Here is a 24,320-nt window from a genome sequence, read left to right on the forward strand (position 1 = left end):
TTCCATATACCTAATGAGTATTTAGAAAATCTTAATTGTTGATGAAAACCCTGTGGTCACATCTTTATTTTGTCATGTTCTATAGTACTAACATAGTGTGAACTTTGATAAGACAAAATAATCGTGAACAGACCTAAGATGTGTAATTAATTGCTTGCTCCTGGAGATTATTTTACTTTGGTAGATTAGAGACCTTCCTGAGACTCACTCCATCCAATGCTGTGCTCTTCAGATGCAGAAAAAGAGTCCAGTCACTCCTCTGGACCACAAGAGGGCACCCTGCAGCTAGCTAACCCTCCCCTTCTCCAGAACAGCGTTTTCCAAAGAGTTTGTCATTTTCAGAGGACTGATTTAAGGGTGAGTTAAGGTGCTTAAGCATGAGTATTGCCAAAGTAAACTTGTTAGTTCAGTGCATAACGTAAAATTCTGGGCCCTAAAAAAATTTGAAAAAGGGAATAATCCTTTAGTTAGAACTACAGTTTCACGACAATGCAGTGGAGTCTGCTTAGGCATTACTTACCCTGTGGGTGAATAAAAAGAAGCAGTTGAAAGGGGCTTTTGTTTTTTCCCCTGCTGCTTGTTTTCTTTGGTCTTTAGAAAGCAGAATAACATATCTTAAAAGCAGGGTTGAATAATATTTCAGTCTAGTCTGTGACAAACTTGAACTTAAATGATTTTTAAGAGCAAGTAAAGTCGCACCTTACCTTAATTCTATTTAGACATACCCCCCTCCCAGCACTTTACTTCCCAAGTCTACATTATGTATATATTTACAGATTGGCTCTTTTTTTTCTTCATTTCTAAATAGTATTTGTAAATCCAAAGATATCATTGCTGTTTTAAAAAAAAAAGTCATAATAATCAGAACCAGTAGTTGAAAGAGTTTAGTTAGTTATTTGGGGATGGAGGAGGGATATTTGAGGTTTATGGAAAGAGAGGAGCGGGAATGAATAGTATGTTAAATGATCTAAGCTTAAATCTAGGCTTTCTGAATGGAAATGTCAGAAATGCAGAGTAAAAGTGGCTAGGTTTAGACTTCCTGCTTTTTTGGTGGCTAGCAGCAGGTTAGTGCTTCTGTGACCTTCATCTAGTAAAAATGTATTTTTAAATAAGCTGTTACTCACTAATTAAGTGTTTTTCTTAACAGTTTACCAACTAATTCTGTTACCTCCAAGAGATAGCTAAGAAACCTACCCAGGTTTCTGTCTCTGGGTTCTCTCTCCCACAAGTCTTTCTATCTTTCCTCATCTCACAGGCAGCAGGGAACCTTCTGGGATTTCCTTCTTTGCCTGTCTCTCTCTCACCAGTCTTCTCCTCCTTTCCTGACAGGTGAGGTTTTTTGTTTTTGTTTTATCCCAGAATTCACTCATTTTAATAAATAAAAGCAGCCTTAAATTTCTGGTTCTTGAGTTTTCTAAAATTGCTTGTTATTTTTTTAATGTGACATCCTTTTTTAATGGATTGGCCTATTCTTGACTTTTTCTTTAAAAAATAAAGTTGTCCTTGTTATGTCTTAAGTTGTAAACCTCTAATATACAAAGCACTGCATTACATAGAGACCTATTTGCATATGTATTGGTTTTTGTAGATCATGCCCATCATCAGAAGGGTAGTTTCTTCTAGTTATTCATTCACAAATAGAAACAGGTTTGTATTCATTCATATACTCATTCCATTTTTTTTTCATTGCACATTTTCATCAAAAGACCTACCTATTTGTGTTATGTCATATGACTTAAAAAGAGCAAAGCTAATCCATGTAGTGTTTTCAAACTATACTGCAGAGGCATATACCTATTTTATATATGTATATATAATGGAAACCAGCTATTTCAAATAGTTTTTAAATACCTAAGCATAATTTCATCTGCATAAATTCCTATCTTAATTCTATCTTAAACTTTATCCACTATAATAAATACCCACATATGGGCCGAATATCATAATAATATCTTAAACTGTTTTATTCATTATATCTAGTGGTGGCCTATTATTGGAAATTTCAGAGACATTGATGGATTACACTATGCTTAAAAAGAACCATCTTCTGTGGTAGTTGAATGTAAAACAGTACCTTAGAATTAAACAGATGGGTTTAAATTTTAATGCTGCGATCTACTATGTATATACAGGGTGGGGCAAAAATAGGTTTACAGTTATATGGAAAATAATATAATTAATAATAATACATGCATAAACTGTTTCTCTTATTAGCAACTGTAAGCCTCCTTTTGCCTTACCCTGTGTTAAAAGATTCATATTTTCAGTAATGAAGATACCTAATATTTATGTGTCTACTATGTGCTAGATGCTGTTCTAAGCAGCTATGTTATTTCATTCTAGCCTCATAAAAATTCTTTGACGGTAGCTTTATTATTCTTACCTTATCGATGAGGAAACTGAAGCTCGAAGTGGTTAATTTTATGGACCAATACTATTAATAGTGCTTAAATGGCAATTTGAACTTATAAGTGCCTTGACTATTTACAATACCTCTTCATATTGGAAGTAACAACATATGATAATGTTTACTGGTGACATTAAGGGATATTAGAAATGGAGAACATTTGGGGAAATAGTATGATTTTAAAAAATGAAGAAGTATTGATATCTTTTTACTAACAGAAAAGTCCTAGTAGGGAATTACTTTGTGTCTTTCTTGTTCTCTGCACACTTAGTTATTAACATCTTAGTTATGCCTATCTTGTATGAACTTCTATTATAGTCACTTTACATTCTAATTTGCCAAGACAGTCCGGATATATATCTGTCTTCATGGCATAATTATTAATAACACGAACACCTCCTTTCTCAAAACTGTCCCAAATTGGATGTTATATGAACACCTTAATTTAAAACACCATAATATAGACACATGGCCTTTAAATCCTTAGAATTATGTTAATTTTGTTAGTTTGGTCATTTTACATAACAAATCTGACGTCTAAGTGCCCTCATAGTATATACTAGCTGGAGTGTATTTATTTTGAGACAGTACCCTAGAGTGTTGATTGATTTCTTTGGGGATGGAGAGGGCAAGCTATAAATGCTTCTTTAAGAAAATAACTGATAAAATGGAGGACCATGGAGGGATGAATTTGTATGTCTACTCAATCATTTCTGAGTTGGAAGGACAGACGAGCAGGTTGACAAATACTGAGTTGTCTGACCTTGGTTTAAAGCTTTTGTGAATTATGGAAATACGGAAGTGGTATGGGATAATGTATCTTACAGATCTTCAAGATCTCTTAGCCCTTGTTTTCTGTAATGTGTTATTACAGTAAAAGAGTCTCCAGGGGCAAATCTCTATTTTTATTGCAGTTTCAACCAATGTAGCAATGTAATCTTTTCTTTTTTTAACTATTCTATCTGGAATTGTTGCCTTTCTGTATATTTAGTCCTTTGAACTTACTTTTGGTCACAAGCTAGTAGTTTCTTCAAAAGTGTGACAGTGTCTAAACTGTCACAGAAAGCTGTTTCTGGAATGTTGATAACAGCCTTTGCTAGAAGTATTAATATTATTAACTACTAAATTCTTTTCCTGTGCATGATAACTTAGAAATGGTTGCAAAATGAAAAGATATACACAGCACAGTGCTTGGCAAAAAGTAGGCACACTAGATTAGTGCTTGACATAGATCCCCCCCCCCTCCATTTGTACAGTTTGCATTTTAAAGCAGTGCTCTATGACTAAATCACTAAACTGAACCTTACCCAGAAGACTTTGAAATACTCTTCTAAAGAGATTCTGTTATTTCTAATATCTCAGAAGATAAGTTTGTTTTAACCACTTCTATGTCTGGGATAAATGTTTCTATTAAGGTGTTAAAACTTTATTTTCAATTTTTCATTTGAAACATTTTTCTTCATTAAGTGTGGGATAAGAACATGTCTTTATTCTCTGACCATTTGTCATTTTTCTTCGTGAAGTGGCCTATTTATACAGTGTTTTTAAGGGATTGACTTGGGTTTTTACTATGAGTAAGTGTTCATTTTAAATATATTAAGTACAGTGCTTTAGTATTGTATTACTAGCTTTGTTTTTTGTTTCCATATTTACATGAAGCTTCTGTAATGAGATTTTTAAAAATTGAAGGAACAGGGATTATTTTATTGGGATCCTCTTTAGAGCAGATTATTGTCTAAATTTTAAATACATATTATTTGCAACCCAGGAAATGCAAACATGCAAAAACTTATTTTTTTAATAGCAGAAGTTAGTTTCCTTTAAAATTAAAAATTTAAAAATATATATTTGTAGATTAGGAACATGCCCAAGTTGAATTTTCCCCTTTCTCTTCAAAGCAGCTTCTCCTGTGTTTTGTGTTTTTTGTTTTTTCTTTTTCTTTTTCTGTTTTGGTCAATAGTACAACCATTTACCTTATTAACCAAATTTTAAAGTTTTATCTTTTTTATCAACCCATCCTCATTTGCATTTATATTTTATTGATTCTCCTAAATGTTTCCCAAATCCATTTCTATTTTCTCGCTTCTGACATACTATTTCAGTTCTTGTCATGTTCACCCTGTTGTAATTCTCCTAAACTGATTTCCTTGCCTATAATCTAGAATATCTCTATTCTTACAATGTGCAACTTGAGTTGTTTTCTAAACACAGTGTCACTCTTGCCAACCTCTCTTGATTCTCTTTGGTTTTAATGTAATATGCAGTTTCTTTAGTATGTCTTTAAGGTTTCTCATAATCTGACCTAGATATCTTTATCAGCATCAACTTTGACCTTCCTGCATCTGTTCTTCTCTCTCACACACTACTCCACACTCTGTGCATCTTCTCAGGTTGTTCCTTTGTTTATGATTTACTTTGTCTTCCTCACCTTCCACATACACTTTGAACCCCCAACACACACAGTTTTATCTCTCAGACCCAATTCAAGTTTTACTATTTATTTTATTATAGTTAATTTTATGTTTCTGAACTCTCTGTAGATAAGGTCTCCATGCCTTTAAGGAGGCAAACACGAATAAGTATATACATGTTTAATTCTGAGCATTGAAAGATTGGGCTGAGACAGATGATAGCCTTTCAAATGGTTTAAAATGCCAAATGCATGTCTCAGAAAACCAGTCTGTTCTTTTTAAATAAACATATTTCCAGCCCACCTCCTGACTGTCAGGAAAGGTGAGGAGAGACCTGAGATGAATATTAAAGTATGGTTAGGAATTGGCCAGATGTACATTTTGAGTAATCAGTGAATAATTGTATCAATATAACTTTTATGTGCTGTGTATGTTGCAATATAGGATAGATAGAGCACAGGACTTTGCAATTGTTATCTCCAAAGTATTTGAGGATCTTTTCTGTGTATCTCCCCCATTATCTATAGCTTCCTGATTTGGAATTGATAGGTTACTAGGATCAGGATCTAGGAAGAGTTGTGAAGTTCACTTCCATTGATTAAGTGAAGTAGGAATGAAAATAATGTTTTCCATCAAGGAAGCTGTAGGATAGGAGGTGAACCAAGGGCAGTATTTGGAAGTAAAGGCAAATTTTTTATCACTGTAGATATTTTTATTGTATTACCTATATCTTAGAAATTTAGTAATTTTTTTGATCAATTTATAAAGAAAATCACATGACATTCAACCAATATGTGTTTTGAAAAATGTTAAAAATCAGGAAAAGTCAGATGTTGACTTTGATATAATGTTTAAGACTAGAATTATTAGAGCCAGTACTCAAATATAAGTAGGAAGTTATTTTTTTATTGAGACAAATTAGGTAATAGGTCACTCTGAATTTTCATTGAAATTAACTTGTACATATTAGTGGTAAGTTTGCTTTCCTCTACATATTAGTTATTTGTAATTAGAATAAAATTTAAATGTAATATTTTTCTCCCCCAAATAGCTTTTGCCTACCAAAAAGTTTTGGGAACCTGATGATTCAACAAAAGATGGACAAAAAGGCATTTTTCTTGGGGATGATGAATGGAGAGAGACTGCATGGGGAACTTCTCGTAAGTTTGTGATATATGTGTGAGAATTATTGAATTATTAATTTATTTGACTTTTTAAAAACCCTGCCTACTCCCAGGCAATAGTTGGAGAAAATTTGTGATGTCTTGGTTGAAGATTTCATTAATCATTATAATGCACATTTTCAGGTGTAAATTGATCCTTATTTAATGATCCACTTATTGACTAGAAGTGCTTGTCACAATAAGATTTACTGAGTTTTTCTTTGAAGTGAAAACTGATTATAGAATTCTGAATTCTCATTAAAATAGAGGATGCATTAACCATAGAAATTTTAAATTGTATTACAGGACAGTGACAGATTTATCTAATTGCAGTCTAATCCAGCTTTATAAGACAGTAGCCACACCCAAAAAGAAAGTAAACTTCCTTAGTAAGATAGAATTCCCAGAAAGGGAGCAGACTGAATTTTTTTTTTTTAAATATATTTTATTTATTTTTTACAGAGAGGAAGTGAGAGGGATGGAGAGTCAGAAACATTGATGAGAGAGAAACATCGATCGTCTGCCTCCTGCATGCCTCCTATTTGGGATTGAGCCTGCAACCTGGGCATGTGCCCAATCAGAAATCAAACTGTGACCTCCTGGTTCATAGGTCGATGCTCAACCACAGCCACACTGGCTGTGCCTTTATTATTATTTTTTTTTAATTTTAGTTTTATGTGTACACCATAAGTGGCTAGACAATCATGTACTTTACAAGTACCCAACCGATATTTCAAGTACCAAACTGGCACCGTACATAATTATTACACTAATGACTATATTCTCTCTGCTGTACTATACATTCTCAGGACTATTTTGTGACTACCAGTTTGTGGTTCCCCATCCCTTAACCTTTTTCACCCAGCTCCCCAATTCCTCAGTCTATTCTCTGGCAATTAATACTCTACATTTAAAATGGAAAAAGGAATGAAAGCCTTGGCCAGTGTGGCTCAGTTGGGTGAGCGTCTTTCCATTCACTAAAAGATTGCCAGTTCTATTTCTGGTAGCACACATGCCCTGGCTCAGTGGGCTTGATCCCCAGTAGGGGGTGTGCAGGAGGTAGCTAATGAATATTTCTCTCCCTTTATCTCTCTGAAATCAATTAAAAAACATATTTAAGAAAAAGATTGAAAGCTTTGGTAACTACTAATTTAGACTAAATTTTCCTAAAAATAATGAGAATTTTCTTTGAGTTTAACCAGTGAGCACTACCAGTTTATGGTAGTGCTTGATCTGTACCTTTTCCACCAGTTTCACCAGCCAGTGGTAATGTATTCTCAAACCAATAAATGAGATTTGATCTTTTGCCTCAAGGAATTCACCCCCGCCCCCGATTTTAACATATATTAGATTGATCTCTTAATTTAAATTATTCATTTATTTGGACCGGGATACATTTTCCCCCTAAAAGGCACTTATACTTTGCTAGAAATCACATGTGCTTGAAAACTGATAGACATGCTTTGATTTTTGTTTTGGGAGTTGAATGATTAATAACTTTATTTACCAGAACCAGATATTTTTTAAAGCATTCCAAAGCAAAGCATCTTGAGCACATTTGTTCCTGATATTTCTAATTTATAATTTTAGTTAATTCCTTATATCACTCTCCCAATTTTTTTAGTTATATGGATAAAATTTTGAAGAGGAATATTAGTTTTTAGTAGTAGACATGAGAAATAAATGGAGTTATATTTACTGAAAAAACTTTATTGAATTCCAAGCATGTACAAATAAGAATAACATTCCTGTTCTAAAGGAATTGTTGTTCTAAGAAAGATTATTTCCATGACTGCAGGAGACTGTCATATTTCCTTCTCAGCTGAACTGAACTACTTGTGATTGTTAATTTCATTTTGTTCTGGAACTTCCAGATCTTTGAACATGCTGGTTTCTCTTAACTGAAATGCTCTTTCCACCCCCATCTTCACTTTTATTTTTTCCCCACTTTAATTCTTGCCCTTCTGATTGGAGTTTACTCTAAGACTAGAAAAGATTGATACCCTTTCCTTCCCTTCTAATAATAATCTGGATTGTTTTTACTGAAGCACTTTTACTCTGTTATGATTGCCTTCTATTAAGCCTATAATATCTTTGAGGGTAGGGACTGTCTTGTTTGTTCTTTGATACAACAGGCAGTAAATCAGTATTTGAACTGGGTAAATGAATGGGTGAATGATCAAATAAAAAATATGGCTAAATTTCTCATGGATAAAGATATTAAAATAGAAATGTTTTCATATGGTTTAACAAAAGTAGCAATCATTTAAAAATTATTACAGTTAATGAAATAAAGACTAGGTACTTCTGTGATAGTTCAGCCACTTAAGGACTAGACCTCATATTGAGTATTGAACATGTTCACAAAAAAGCCATAGGTAGCAAGAGCCTATTGGTTCCTTTAAAAACCTTTTTTTTTTTTTTTTTTGCAAATGTATATGAATGTTGCCTCAAATGTTTTATTATATTTGTATTCATTTGCTCTCAGAGCTTAAGTACTGCCTTTTCTTTTGTTACAGAAATATTTAAGAAAGGGTATTCGTACCAGATGGATAATTTTTTGTTAATCAAAAATAAATGGAAAACTTTTAAACTAGAAGGGACTTTTTAAAATACCCTTTAAGTGATGCTTAGGTTTTTTGTTTTGTTTGTTTTTTGTTCGTTTGTTTTTTAAACATCTTCAATACATAGTTTTTACACCAAGAATAGGAAATTCTGTGTTACTACTTAGTTTTTATACCAAGAATAGAAAATTCGGTGTTACTACTAGTTTGTGCTATAAACACAAACAATAAGTTTGTGTTTATAGCAGTATTGCCATGTGTTCTGCATCTGTCCAGTACATAACAGTAAGCTTGAGAAGTGCCTCTGCCAATTTAGGAACAGTTATCTTTATTCTAGAATTTATCCCTAAAGGTTTTTGTCTTGAATTGTTATGAATCACCAAAATAACTTCTTTTTCAATTACAGTTGGCATACAGTATTAGTTTTAGGGGTACAACATAGTGATTAGACATTTATATAACTTACAAAATGATCTTTCCAATAAGCCTAGTAGTACCCATCTAATACCATATGTACTTATTATATTACTAGAGGCTCGGTGCACGAATTTGTGCACAGGTGGGGTCCCTTGGCCTGGCCAGTGATCAGGGCCGATTGGGGCCAGCTGGCCGGGGAGGGACTTCGGGAGGGCTCCAGGGCGTGTCTGGCCCTCTCTCCTAATCCTTATCAGCCTGACCCCAGCAGCAAGCTAACCTACTGGTTGGAGCATCTGCCCCCTGGTGGTCAGTGTGCATCATAGTGACTGGTCAAGCGGTCAACTGAATGGTCGACCGATTGGTCAAACACTTAGCATATTATGCTTTTATTATATAGGATTATTCATTATATTCCCTATGCTGTACTTTATATTCCCTATGACTGTTTTTATAACTGGTAATTTGTACATCTTAATCTCTGTACCTTTTCCACCCATTTCCCCAGCCCCCCTCCCATCTGGCAACCATCAGTTTGAAGAACCTTCATTTTTTAATGTTTATAGGCAACTGAGCCTTCAGATTGTTTCTCCATTGACCTTTTTTGGTTGACATATTTAAAACAAAACATAAAACTTCATTTAGGCTTTTACCTATTTTTTTATCAAATGGCTCTTTTTATCTGGATTAAGACATGTGCCCAGTAAGTCTCAGCAGAATGAAGAGCTTTTCATAAAGATTGTAATAACATTAAAAATAGAACAGTATACTGATTTTTCTTATTTTAGTGTATTAATTTGTGTAAGTTTATTCAGTTAATTTAAAAGTACAAATATGAAATTGTGTTCTTTCTTCCAAACAGACCATTCACTATCCCAGCCTATTATGGTACAGAGAAGATCTGGACAGGGTTTTCATGGAAACAGTGAAGTAAATGCAATACTGTCTCCGCGATCAGAAAGTGGAGGCCTTGGTGTGAGCATGGTAGAATATGTGCTAAGTTCTTCTCCTGCTGATAAATTGGATTCTCGATTTAGGAAGGGGACTTTTGTAAGTATTTTGAATAAAGAAATATTTAATAATTGTTCAGTGGTTATTTGGTTATCTTTAAATCAGTTTATTTTTCTGGCCCTTCCTAGAGCTAAAGGAAATTGTGTAGCTAGCTATTAGTGCTCATCTTCTTCTCTTGGCCACTTCTTGAAATACATGAAACAGTAGAACTCCTGAGAATATTTATAATCTTAACCATGTTACAAAAATGAAACCATATTAATTACAATACATAATTTGCAAGATTAAAATTGCTTATTTGTGGTAGAACTTGATCTGAAAGTAAGTAAACAAAATCATCTCTGCATTAAGTAGAATTTTAATCTCGTTTGTGGTGTTACCGCTTATTCAGCACCGCTATAGTTAAGGTTGCCTTAGCCCTTCTGTTATAAATCACTGGTTTGCACTCAATTTTTTGGCCTTTGATAAATTAGTTGAATACAAAATTAAAGTAAGATTCAATGTTTTTATTGTTTACATGCACCATAGTGTAGTTTTAGGTCACCTTATGGTGCTCTTTTTTGTGTGTTCTATTAAATATTCAGAATCAAACAGATTCTTTTTCCTCAGGGCACTAGAGATGCTGAAACAGATGGACCTGAGAAAGGAGATCAAAAAGGCAAGGCTTCTCCATTTGAGGAGGACCAAAACAGAGATCTTAAACAAGGAGATGATGATGATTCTAAAATAAATGGCAGAGGTTTGCCAAATGGAATGGATGCCGATTGCAAAGATTTTAAGTAAGATTTTAACTTTCTCAAGAAGAAAAGCATATCTCTTTAGGGATTATTACTACTAGTTGATGTAACTGATGTAGACATTTTTCCAGTTTGGGTTTATTTTATTTCCCTTTGTACCTTGTGTTACTCTGGAGGAACATTTAATTTTTTAAATAAGAAATATTAGTTAATGATTATGAGCCATTTTTAAAAACAATTCTTAAAAATATTCTCTCATCTAGTGCATTCTATTGAAGGCGTTAATGTTAGAAGCTACTGTTACCTTTCTAAATTTTAACTTTTTCCTTTCTGCTAAAGTTTAGTGGATTTCAAATTTAATAGTGATTTTTCCTGGCAGACTTCTTGGGGTTGCTCTTTTTTTAAAAATATATTTTATTAATTTTTTACAGAGAGGAAGGGAGAGGGATAGAGAGTTAGAAACATGGAGATCAGCTGCCTCCTGCACACCCCCTACTGGGGATGTGCCCACAACCAAGGTACATGCCCTTGACCGAAATCAAACCTGGGACCCTTCAGTCCACAGGCCTATCCACTGAGCCAAACCAGTTAGGGCTTGGGGTTGCTCTTAAGCACCTTTCTGTGGAGTTTCCTATTTTTATCCCTGTTTTGTGTTTCCTACCTCCAATTTAATTCTTAATCTTGAAAATGAGGAAACATAATTAGCTCTTAGGGTCTGTGACCTTTATATGAGTTTGTGTTAATACTTAACATTCCTGAAATTGGCAAGTGGGGAGCATATTAGAGGCTTCAAAAAGTTAGCTTTCAGCTCAATTCTATAAGTTGTAGCTTTTTAGTTGTCTATTTATGGCAATTAAACAAATATTTCTTCTAACCTTTGATTAGGTGGTGCACCTTTGTCTAAATATTAGGAAGTTGTTTCTTTGTAATGATTTCCTATACTTTATACTTCAATAATCAGATGCTTTGGGGCCTGTCCCTGAAAATGAGCCATTTCTTTGAGATTTTCTGAACCGTGGAATCTCAGTTAACTGAGTGTAGGTACATGTGGGTTTTACATTCATTGCCTTAGTCATCAAAATCAGAGAAACAAGGGCCCTTTAAAAGTGTCATTTTATTTGTCCTAAGTGCAAAAAAGCATCCAAAACCTGGAAACCTCTTTTGATAAGAAATAAATTTAATGCTAGTCAATTTGTTTTAGAACCGTATCCTGATTTTGCTCTTCTGCTGTTACCTAAATTTTGGTCAAGGGCATGCATGTAAAACTGAATTGATTATAAACCCCTCAGAGTATACATTTATAATTGAAGTGTTAATACACCATTAACTATAGCAAGAAAAGAGCACCACTGATAGCACATGACTTTTTTCCCATTGTATCCTGCACTTTTTGCTAAATTAGAGTTGTTTTGTATGAGGTTATACTTTTCCATATTAACATGAATTTACATTACAGTGTAAAAGTATTTTAAACTAATAGCTGTGGCCATATGGTCACTGCTGCATATCATTAATATGTACATTAACTGATAAGTCATCAATATATACATTATCAGAATAGAACTGAAACGAATGAAAAAACTATAGCAGACTGTCTTATTTTTCTAATTGGCTGATTTTAAAGAACATCATTTCAGTCTCACTCCCCTCCTCCATATATTCTGAATGATAAATAAACCTTTGGAATAGTCACATGAAAAATTAGGTATGCATAAAGCAGAAAGGAGTTTGAAATTTCTTCTAATATTATATGGACAATAGTTGATCTTTAAATAAAATGTAAGTTCACCTAAATATCTGGGAAATCATTCTTATAATTCAGTAGTTACTTTGTAAAATGTTCTGTATGTGTTAGCAAACTTACCCCAATGTAAAATACCTGATAGTGGGGGACAGTTACATAGGTGTAACAACTGGCATTGAAAGCTAGGTAAAATAATTATTGCCATTTATTTAAGCACTTATATATGAACATACTGTGAACTCATTGTTCCTCAAAACAAACTTATTTCTTGTACGGGGAAAGGATCTTATTTAAAATATTTCAGAGGGAAGATGGTGGTGGGTGGGTGGGTAGGGATTAACCAAAGAACTTACATGCCTATATGCATATAAGTGGACACATACAATAGTGTGATGAGGGGCTAGGAGGGAACTGCTGGGGGTGGAGGGGGTCAGTAGGGAAAGAAAGGGGAAATCTGTAATACTTTCAACAATAAAGATAAATTTAAAAAATATATTACTGTAGAAAAAAACAGACTATAAATGAGGATTCATTATGTCTAGAAGTAAAAAGAAAGTTTAGACGATGAGAGATGTTGATTTTATAAAAAGTCATTGCTTAAAATTTAGTCCAGTGTTAATTAATTTCTTGGGGAAAGTTAAGGAGGCTAGTCAGTAGAAAAACAGTTTTGACCAGTGTTACACATTTTCATTTCTTTCTGATGACTTAATTAAACTGGAGCAATTTGGTGTTATAAAGATTATGCCAAATTGGGGAGCTGTCATGGGTGGGGATGGGGAGAGGTTTACAAATAGTTTTTGGTTTGTTTCTCTTACTTGGAACCACAGGTCATCTCCAGTTTCTTCAGTAAAGAAACTGAGGCCTGGAAGACGGGCCAGGAGGATGGTAGGCGTTGTCACTTATAGGTGGCTCTTCATATACCTGCTATTCATTTTGTCTATGTTTTGAGAAAAAAAATTTAGGTAGTCTGAGCCTAAATTGTGGTATTGGCCAGTTTTCTTATCTATAAAATTGAGTTATATCTTTATGCTATTTAAATTGGAAAGAACATTCATTAATAATTTTTATAACTAAAACCATGTCAGTTCTTCAGAAGAATTTAGTTTAGACAGACAAATAATATTTTAAAGTAAAATGGTTGGTGACCTGGGATGCCTAATTTGTCCTCTCTACAACTACGTGTTTTTTATGATTTTCCTGCTTTCCCATTTCAATTTTTGAGTTGTTACTTTTACTCATAATGTCTTTCTGTTTTCTTTTATAGTCGTACTCCTGGAAGTCGTCAAGCCTCTCCAACTGAAGTAGTTGAGCGCCTGGGCCCCAATACTAATTCCCCAGAAGGATTGGGCCCTCTTCCTAATCCTACAACTAATAAACCACTTGTTGAAGAATTTTCAAATCCTGAAACTCAGAATCTGGATGCCATGGAACAAGTTGGTCTGGATTCTTTACAGTTTGACTATCCTGGTAATCAGGTACCAATGGACTCTTCAGGAGCTACTGTAGGCCTGTTTGACTACAATTCCCAGCAGCAGGTAAGCATGCCCCTCCTTTAAAGAGGCTCCTCTTAACTATGTACTGATGTGTAGCCTGAAGTGCTAAGAGGCATTAATATGAATAATAGGGGTGCTATGGAACACTTCATATTTTATTGAATAAATGTTTTTGTAGTTGAGAAAGTTTTTTAACTAAGTGTGTAAAATATTCTATTCACAGTTTTCTAAATAGAAATGTAATGCTTTGAGACTAATTTTTGTATTAAATATTTCCCCTAATAGCTCTTTCAAAGGACTAATGCATTAACAGTTCAGCAGTTAACTGCAGCTCAACAGCAACAATATGCATTAGCCGCAGCTCAGCAGCCACATATAGGTGAGTTTTTATAAGTTACCATTTTGATTAGACTCAATCCTGTGTTAAAGCATTTAGATGTTTTTCCTTTTACTGAGTGTTATTTCATTACTCTTTTAAACATCTCATTGAGATCATCAAAGATTAATAGATTACATGGCAGGAGTAAAGATTTACTAGGGAACACTGTTTCTGATTATTATGTGTATCCTTGGTTATATAAAAATCTAATTTGGTGAATGAAGTCAGCAAATAATTTTATTTCACAATGTGCAGTTGAGAGAGTCAAACACTTGGAAATTCCATTGAAATTATTTGTTTCCATTATCAAATCAGAATGTTTATTTTTTTGTAAAAATATTTTTTTATTGATTTCAGAGAGGAAATAAGAGGGAGAGAGAGAAACATCAATGATGAGAGAGAATCATTGATTGGCTGCTTCCTGCACACCCCACACTGGGGCTCGAGTCTATAACCTGGGTATATGCCCTTGACTGAAGTCGAACCCGGGACCCTTCAGTTCGCAGGCTGACGCTCTAGCCACTGAGCCAAACCTGCTAGAACAGAATGTTTCTTTTTTTTTTTTTTTTAACTGCCATACATTCTTTTTTTTTTTTTTTAAATATATTTTATTGATTTTTTTTTTACAGAGAGGAAGGGAGAGAGATAGAGAGTTAGAAACATCGATGAGAGAGAAACATCGATCAGCTGCCTCCTGCACATCTCCCACTGGGGATATGCCCGCAACCCAGGTACGTGCCCCTGACCGGAATCGAACCCGGGACCCTTCAGTCCGCAGACCAACGCTCTATCCACTGAGCCAAACCGGTTTCGGCCAGAATGTTTCTTTTTAAAGCGGTTTAAAAATAGAAATCCTAAGAAAAAATTTAAAGGTATTTTATTCCTTCATTAAGGTTTTGGGACTTTTAGTCTTTTTTCCCCCCACCCAGAGAGAAAAGCGGGGGGGGGCGGGGGGGGGGACAGAAACATTACTGATGAGAGAGAATTATTGATTGGCTGCCTCCTGCACGCCCCACACTGGGGACTGAGCTCACAACCCGGACATATGCCCTGACCTTCATGTTAGGGACTGTGACCTCCTGGTTCATAGGTCAATACTCAACCATCGAGCCACGCCAGCTGAGCAATCTTTAGTCTTTAATGTGAATTATTAAAATGACATATTTGTTACTACTGGAGTTCAAGTATGTGCTGTTTGTGTTGGGTTTTTTAAAGGTTCCCCAGCTACACTTTACATAATTATAGTATAGTACCAAAACCAGGAATACGACATAATAAATGTGTGCATGTATAGTTTTATGTCATTTTATCACATGTAACCATTTTATGCCTATCTGATTTTGGCTAACTTTGATTTATTTCCTGGTTGGAAAAGTGAAAACTCTGACCATCAGAATCTCTGTTTCAGAAATGAAGAACCTTTTAATATATTGTTAAATGCCCAAGAATTTAAGTACATTCTCCTTCTCCATCCCAAATTCAAAGTAGAAATGTTTTTATTTAATGACGAAAATCATACTTTACATTTTCATTCATTATTTCTCCCCCTTTTAAATATAGCTGGTGTATTCTCAGCAGGCCTTGCTCCAGCTGCATTTGTGCCAAATCCATATATTATTAGTGCTCCTCCTGCAGGGACTGATCCATATACCGCAGCAGGATTGGCTGCAGCAGCAACACTAGCAGGTAACTTATTGTTCATCCCTGTTGCTTATTATGGATTTAGTTTTAATCTTGGTTTAAGCTTTATTTTGGTCTATTTGGGCAATTTGAAGTTCCTAGGAACAACTGAAACATTTATACAAAATGAGCTGAAGTTTCCAGAAGTAAGTTAGTTAGTTAGTTAGTTAGTTATTTTGATTTCAGAGAGGAAGGGATAGAGAGAGATAGAAACATCAATGATGAGAGAGAATCATCGATCGGCTGCCTCCTGCACGCCCCCCACTGGGGATCGAGCCCACAACCCAGGCATGTGCCCTTGACCAGAATCAAACCTGGGACCTTTCACTCTGCAGGCTGATGCTCTATCCACTGAGCCAAACCAGCTAGGGCCAGAGTTTATTTTTTAACTGTAATGCTACAGAAGAAACATAAGCCTGATAATTTTCCTCCTATACATAATTGATTTACCTTTTAGTTTTTTAGTTTCAGAAATCTTACATTGCCAAAAAATCTTCATTCTTGTGGCCAATCCCATTCATTACCCACAGAGACAATGTAAATTAAAGTTACTTCTCAAAAAATAAACTGGGTTAGTGTTGTAAATACCCACATCAGGGAAAGTATATGTTAAAGTGCTTCTGCATTCTTGAATATGAGTATGTAAAAGTAAAGTTTATTTAGCAATATTGAAATTTGCAAGTAAGTTGAGGGACAAAAGATGGGGTGGAGTTACAAAGAACTTCTTAAAAACTGTGAAACCTTGAAACCACCACTCAGCTGAAATAAACACCAAAACTATATAGTGTTACATGCCAATTATATCACAATAAAGCTGGGGGGATGTTTTTTAGAAACTGAAGCTGTATTTATTGCTCATTTAAGTAAGGAAAAGTTCCGTGCTTGTCAGGCACAGTCTCTCTCAGCAAAGTAATTTGCTGCTCTATAGGAGTTTGGGGGGAGGGGCGTGTTTTAGGTTGACTTGATTACAAAGACAGAAATGAATTTGTCTTAAGCATGGTTTATGTTGGTTATCAAGGAAGGCACAGGGTGATGTCAACCACAGAAGTGTGTTCACTGGAATGAGAACAGTCTTTGCTGAGGAGTTTGGGGACTTTTTTTTTTTATTTAGGAGTTTAAGAAGTGGAAAAAATTGTTAATTTCGTATTGTTTAATATCTTAGTTTGCTGACTGAAACTGATCTATCACATTGAGTAGTTTTTGGTCTATATCTGCATGTGATTCCATAAGCATGTCAGTTTTTTTGGTGCCATTTAATTGGATGTTAGTGTGTAAAGTGCTGGTATATCATTCATACAGAAATCATTAATCTATGGAACTGAAAGAAGCAACTTTAAGAGGTCATTAGTTTTGAGATGCACATGGTAGGCATTCTGGACTTCGGCTTTCTAAGACCAGTGCTATCTAGCAGAAATATAGTGTGAGCCAGATAATGTAATTAAAATTTTTCTTGTGGCCACTTTATAGAAATAAAAAAAGATGAAATTAATTTCAATGATATGTTTGATTTAGTCCAACATATCTAAAATAATTTCAATATATAATCAACATTTTTAAAATTATTAATAGATATTTTTCCCTTTTTTCATGCTAGCTCTTCAGAATCCGTGTTTATTTATACTTACAACACATCTCAATTTAGGCTATCCAACTTTTAATTATTAGATAGCCACAAGCTATTAATAGCTGTTAATGGCTTCTGGATACCGTTTTGAACAGAGAGGCTCTTGGTAGTTGTCTGACTCTTAAAAAATCTACAAATTAGATACACTAAATTCCATATCAGTGGAACATGTTTCTTAGTCAGGAATCATGACACCTTGCTTACTAGTTTAATGATGGGCTTATTGTACATGATGCTATTTACTTTCTAGGGATCAAACATTGTCTTGAATTAAGTAAAAGAGAGTAATTCTATTTTTCTTAGTTTGCTTTCTTATGTTTGTGTTCCTCTGTGCTCATATTATCTAGTTTTTTCTTGCCTTGACTCACTAGTCCCATTTTCCTAACCACATAAAAACTGATGTTTTTGTGTGATTTTCAGTTGCCTTGTGAGAATTGTGACTAAGTCTACTTTAAATATGAAAAATATTTTAAAATTCAAGGTTTGCGATTCAAAAATAGTTGTGGCAAGCTTGGTACCAGAATGTTCTTTAGTTTTATATTATAGATTGCAAATCAGAAGATGAGTGTCTAGTTTATTTTCATAATTCTTTTCAATAGTCAAAATATTTTTAAGAGAAGTAATGAATTGAGAATAGAGGATCTTACAATTCTTTGGTGAATAATGTTTTCTAATTAACTTGTTTGTCAGTATCAAACCCATAAACTGGCATTTAGTGAATGTTGGATAGTTAACTGTCCTGTTAATTCATTGGTCCTCTTAAGTTTAGCTTCACGTTTCTCCATTAAGGCCACTGCTGTTGCTCTTAAATATTCACTCTCTCTCTCAGTAATTAATGTTTCAGTGAGACTTTCTCCCTAATAGAATAAGCAAAAGTAAAAGGGTATAGTAGGTGTAAGTGGATACAGGATTATAAGGACATCTTCTCTAAGTCTTAAATACTATCCCCTTTTATGATCTAGCGGTGACTGACCTCATTTATCTATAAAATGTAGTGACTTTCCCCCCCCTTTTTTTTCTTTTTGTGTGTGTGTGGGGGATGTGAGGTTTAGGTCCGGCAGTGGTTCCACCTCAGTATTATGGTGTTCCATGGGGGGTGTATCCAGCCAATTTATTTCAGCAACAAGCTGCAGCTGCGGCAAACAACACAGCAAATCAGCAAGCCGCATCTCAAGCTCAGCCTGGACAGCAACAGGTATAGGCCTGCCTTCATTCTGTTAATATCTGAAGCGTCTCTGAAATTGTATGAGCTCTTTGTGTTCAAGATGTGTGTCTTTTCTCTTTATTTTCTTCAATATGTGAGATGCATATATCTGATTGCCAGAAGTAGGTTTACTGCGCCATTGTGACATTCTTTTTAGTTAATAAAGCTATTTTAATAATCATAACCTGCATGTCTTTTTCCATACAAACAACTGTAAATCTACTTTTGTCCATACCTGTGTAGTTAGTGCACAAGTCTCGATTACATGATTTTTTTCTAATCTGTAGTCTATGAATTTAAAGATTTGCTTGTATTTCAGTTGTACATTTCTGTTGAAATCTCTAGCAATATTACATTTTTCTTTTCAGTTCCTAAAGTGTGCTAATAATGTTCCTATCAAAATAATTGTCACTTCAATTTTTTTCAGTTTTCTTCTGGATATTTAAATTACTATTTTAAGTATTAACTTAATATAGTTCTGACCAGAAAAAGAAGATTACTGGGTACTTCATATTTTTAAGCACGAAAAGATGAAATATTTTCACTAAAGGTTAGATTTACCTTCTTCAAACAAAATGTTTATCACAAAGATTTTTTTTTTTTTTAATTTCAAGCACTTTCCTAGAACTATTTTGGTAAATGTAAAACTATTGATAAATTCCAGATATCCGGTTGTCAAATTCAACATATTTTTAGCAAAGAAACAGTTTAATGACAAGTATAGTGTTATTTACTTGCCAGTTAAATTTTATTCTAAATTTTCTTAAATATAGTTTAATATACTATATATTGATGTTCTATCGAAGCTGTTTTTTGGCTCAATCCTTATAGATACAAAAACATCATATAAAAATTATTTTTAATCTAAATTTTTTCTTTTTTAGGCAAACTACCTGAATAATGCACCCATTTGTGATAATTATAGGATGGTCTTACAATGAATGAATCCCCCTTATCCTGAATTACTTAAATATTTATCTTTATGAAATTAATGTGTATTGTGCTTGTGTTTAATCACTAAAACAACTACATATTGCAAAGTAGTAAAATTTGACCAGCCCTAAGAGTTTGCTCTGTTTTGATGTAATCTTGTGTTCTTTTGTTCACCCCAAGGTTTTACCCTAAAAAGCAGCTTCTGAATTCTAAAAACTTGGTTCAATTAAAAGTTTTCACTCAACTACAATCTCGTAACAGACTAAATGAATAATACTTTATTTCCTTAAGCTTCCTGTGTTTCAGTGTTCAGCCTTAAAGACTAATAAAACATAAATTAAACTTCTTATGTTCATCTAAGATTTTGTCAGAGCATAAATACTAGAAATAATTTTTCTGAAAGACCTAGAACCTCCAAGTTCCTTAATAAATAGATTGTTCTAATTGTCAAGAGTCAGTGATTGTGTTTTTGATATTGAGTATTTTGGATTATTTCATGCTAAATCGACATTTCATTGCATATAAATATGTTCAAAGAATATTCAAAGGCTATTTCTGGTATATACAAAATTGTTCAAGATAAATTTATATATGTGTTACTTTATAATTTCGTTTTTAAGGAAATCATTTGTCCTTTGTAGGTTCTTCGTGCTGGAACAGGTCAGCGCCCTCTTACTCCCAATCAGGGCCAGCAAGGGCAACAAGCAGAGTCACTTGCAGCAACAAATCCAACTTTGGCTTTTGGTCAGGGTCTTGCTACTGGCATGCCAGGTATATAGTTGGTTAATTGTAGAAATCTGAATAGATATTATTTTGTAATTGATTTTTAGAGAGAGAGAAAAATATCTGTTGGCTGCTTCCCCTATACCCCCTAGCAGAGATCGAGCCTGCAACTGGCTACTTGAATAGATTTAGAATATTAAATGTAGACTGTCACACGGAAGAGTGAAAAATCTTGCCTACCTTGCAATAAATTATTTACAATTCAAATGCCAAGAGTTGAAATTAATACTATTTATGAGACTTAATGACAGGGATGGAAAATATGTATTAGAATTCTCAACATAGCCCCCCCCCCCCCCCCCCCCCACACACACACACACACTTGATTATAGAGAAAGAGGGGATGTGGGGGGTGGGGGTGGGGGGAGAGAAACAATGATTTGTTGTTCACTTATTTATACATACATTGATTGATTCTTGTATGTGCCCTGACCAGGGATTGAACCCAGAACCTTGGTGTATTGAGATGACTCTCTATCCACCTGAGCTTTGTAGCCAGGGCCATTTTTTCTCTGTGGCATAAACTGTAGCATCTTTCCAGCTGAAAGTAGCCCAGAATTCTCATGGCAGTCCTTCAAGAAATAAAACCAGTTGGTTAGGAAACACCTGTTCACTCATGGTCTTCATTTTTGCAAAATAAATGTGTTTTGTAAAAGAAATTGGCAATATGCCTGGTTTATAATTATAACTAAATAATTATAAATAAAATGTTACAGCTTTTTTAACTAATCCATTCCTAAAACTTTGAGTTGTTTAATTTCTTCATTGGAGATTGTAGCCTTTGAAGTAGAGTCAGATGGTCAGCTTCAGAGAGCTGACAGCTTTGGCCATATTTCCAGAAATTTCATCAAGAACTTGATTCGTAGTATCTTGGCTTTCTTCTTCATTATCAGAGCCATCAAAGATGTCCTCAGGTGTGTCATCAATCATTTCTTCAGTCATTTTCATATTTTCCTACTGGAAATTCTGCATTTTTTGTAATGTCTTTTGTGGATTCATCTTCTTGTCAACTGCCTACGTTGTCTTTGCTATAGCAGACATTGCGCAGCCATCTTCATCTGGAAATTTGTCACTTGTGTGTGGATGTAGAAATGACTTTTGTACTTAGGGCAAAAGTTCCTGTTTGCTGTTTCCATAGTTGTGCAGGCTCTTTGGCTAAAACTGAAAGCTTCTTTATTACCAATTTTGGCCATTTTCTTAATTTCTGATTTTACCTGTTTTTCTTGTCTCTCTAATGCTGCTTCATCTCTGTTTATAGCCCTCTCGTAACTCTCAATTCTGTTCTTTATTACACCATCCACGGTTTCTACTTGAAGAGGGCTGCCATGGTCAGAGTCTGTGCCAAGTCTGGCACATGACTGGGAAAGGACAGGCCCTTGGAGAGTTCAGGGTGGTGAAGCCCATGGATAAGAGAAGAGGGCAGGGACTCTAGGTAGGACCCACAGAGGATGGTATCCGTGAAGCATACCGCTGCAGAGTCACCCAGATTGGCCGCATTTAAAAAGCCTGACAGTGTGGAGTATTATTAAAATCATGGAGTAGTGGGAACTCTAATACCAAGGTGGTAACAGTGTAAAAATGCACAACCACTTTGGAAGTGGCTTGGCATTATTTACCAAAGTTGAAAATATTGTGCATACTCTCTGACTCAGGGTGTCAACTACTATATGTTAGAGAAATATGTACACATACACTTCAGGATACATGTACAGAAATGTTTATGGCAGCACTGTTGATAGTAGCCCCAGACTGTTGCCAGTAAATGATGACTGAATAAATGCATTTTGGTGTCCATCCAATGAGGGGCTGTATAATAATGGAAGTGGAAACTGGGAAGATCTGTATACAACCACTTGGATGAATTATATATAAAAACTTTTAAATAATCTAAGCCAAGTGATTGTTATAAATAATAAGACAATGTGTAACTCTTTTAAGGGAAAGAGAAAACTGTGGTTAAGCTAAGGACATAGGAGAGATGGGTTCCTGGGCAGTTTCTATTTCTTGACTAGATAGTGGTTATACTTTTTTGTGTTACAATCATTAACACTATACTTTTTTGACTTTTTGTGTTTTATTTCACAATAACAAATTATCATGTTCTGCTAGTTAAGTACATTTCTGGTTAAGAAAAAAGTTACTCTCAATACCCCCTTTTTTACAGCAAAATTCCTCAAAAGCATTGTCTGTACTTGTTTGTGGGTCTTCGGTTTCGTTCTTTACTGAACTTGCCAGTTTGGCTTTTGTCCCTTACCAGGGGGCTTCCAGGTTGCTAACTCCATTGCTCAGTTCTCAACTCGTGGCTTTTAGCACCATTTGACATTATTGATCACTCAATCTTCATTGATTTTTTTTTTTTAATTTGGCCTTCAAGAAACCACATTGTTTAAATTTTTTTTCTTCCTTACTGGTTATTACTTCTGAGGCTCTTTCCTGATTCCTCCTCTCTCCAACCTCTTAATGTGAAGTGCCCTCAATCCATAGACCCCTTTTTTATTTTCTTGGTGATTTCATCTTGTCTTATAGCTTTAAATATTATCTTTATGTTGACAACACCCAGATTTTTTACTTTCCTGAACTTAAGAGTTGTATATCCTATTGGACCTCTCCTGTTGGATATCTAATAATCTCAAATTTATCATTTCATGAGGAGTTCATTCGTGAGGAAAGTTCTTGGAAGCTCTGCGTTCCTCCTAGATTTTGCCCTTTGCATCTCTTCTTTTGACTAGTCCTCCTAATTTATATTTATTACAATAAAACTGTAATTGTAAAACAGTCAAAATTACTGTATTTAATTAAAAACAACCTTTACACATGAAACTGGTTGTCTTAGTGTTTAAACTTAGTATTGGAGGTTGGCAGTACCTTTTTTCAAGTGGTTGTCACTATTGAGCTTGAGTCCCTGTTACTGTATAAGGCAGACTTTCTCTTGAATTCTGGAGTAAACTAAGCCCTATTGACTTAAAGTATCCACTATTTGTAGTTAACTTCTCTCCTGTGCATCTACAGTGATACTTGTTATGTATCATCCTTGGGAGAATTGGCAAAATAGTTATTTTCTGTTCTGTGGTTCAGATGAGGAATCCCTACTGAGAAAGACTGCTAAGAGGTAAACTTCACTCTCCTATAGTTGGAATAATGCAAATTGTCACCTGCCTTGTGTTCAGGGCTATGAAAAAAACTAATGCCTGCATGATTTTTATTCAAATTTTAGCTTGAGAACCTTTACAAATAGATTGTTACCTTATGATTTTAAGGTATCTGTTTATATCATGATTTAAGTTTTTAAAGAGATGCTTACAAATGAAAATCTAAGGGAATGCTGTTACTGAGGCACTTGGTTTAGAACTTAACTAATGTGTAATAAACATTTCTATATCTTGTTATAACTCATTTTCTTAGTCTTTTTATCCATCCTCTTCTCAGAAATGACTAAATAGGAATATTTTTTTTTATCAGCACTTGATAATTTTTATATAAAGGAAAATACCTTACTTTGTGATCCACAAGTGAAAGACATCTTTGTTAACCAGTTAACTGCCACGATATTTTGAATTTAATTTAAAAAGGCCCGCCGCTTGAGTCTATAGACGGTTATGGCGTACAAATGGTTAAAACTTAACCTGTGCTTTACTACATTTTCACACATTTAGCCATACCTTCTCAAATATGTTTTTCATATAGTAACTACGGGTTTTATATAAATAAGTATATAATAGCTATGTTTTTTGCTTGATAAAAACATTCAGGGGGAAATAAATATGCATGTTTTC

At 34.5% G+C, this 24,320-nt stretch overlaps 1 protein-coding gene and 1 pseudogene across 5 annotated transcripts in view; one reads left to right on the forward strand and one right to left on the reverse strand.

Moving 5' to 3' along the window:
• PUM2 (pumilio RNA binding family member 2) overlaps positions 1-24,320 on the forward strand; it is a 66,557-nt gene that overhangs the window by 14,909 nt on the left and 27,328 nt on the right. For 2 of the 4 annotated variants that reach the window (XM_081100923.1, XM_081100924.1), the window contains exons 3-10: positions 5,870-5,978; positions 9,822-10,009; positions 10,580-10,749; positions 13,716-13,986; positions 14,230-14,323; positions 15,884-16,009; positions 18,680-18,822; positions 20,406-20,535. In XM_081100923.1, the coding sequence (XP_080957049.1) occupies positions 5,870-5,978; positions 9,822-10,009; positions 10,580-10,749; positions 13,716-13,986; positions 14,230-14,323; positions 15,884-16,009; positions 18,680-18,822; positions 20,406-20,535 (1,231 nt within the window). Of the gene's footprint in view, positions 1-232; positions 358-1,255; positions 1,330-5,869; positions 5,979-9,821; positions 10,010-10,579; positions 10,750-13,715; positions 13,987-14,229; positions 14,324-15,883; positions 16,010-18,679; positions 18,823-20,405; positions 20,536-24,320 lie in introns of all 4 variants that reach the window. The other 2 variants (XM_081100925.1, XM_081100926.1) reach the window with 2 other exon arrangements.
• Positions 21,273-22,829, reverse strand: LOC308526364 (charged multivesicular body protein 2b-like; annotated as a pseudogene). The gene is made up of 2 exons: positions 22,802-22,829; positions 21,273-21,883 (listed from the first exon to the last, which is right to left on the reverse strand). The product of its transcript is annotated as a charged multivesicular body protein 2b-like (transcript).

This window comes from Myotis nattereri, assembly GCF_964212035.1.
Source record: "Myotis nattereri genome assembly, chromosome: 10".
Classification (NCBI taxonomy): Eukaryota; Metazoa; Chordata; class Mammalia; order Chiroptera; family Vespertilionidae; genus Myotis; species Myotis nattereri.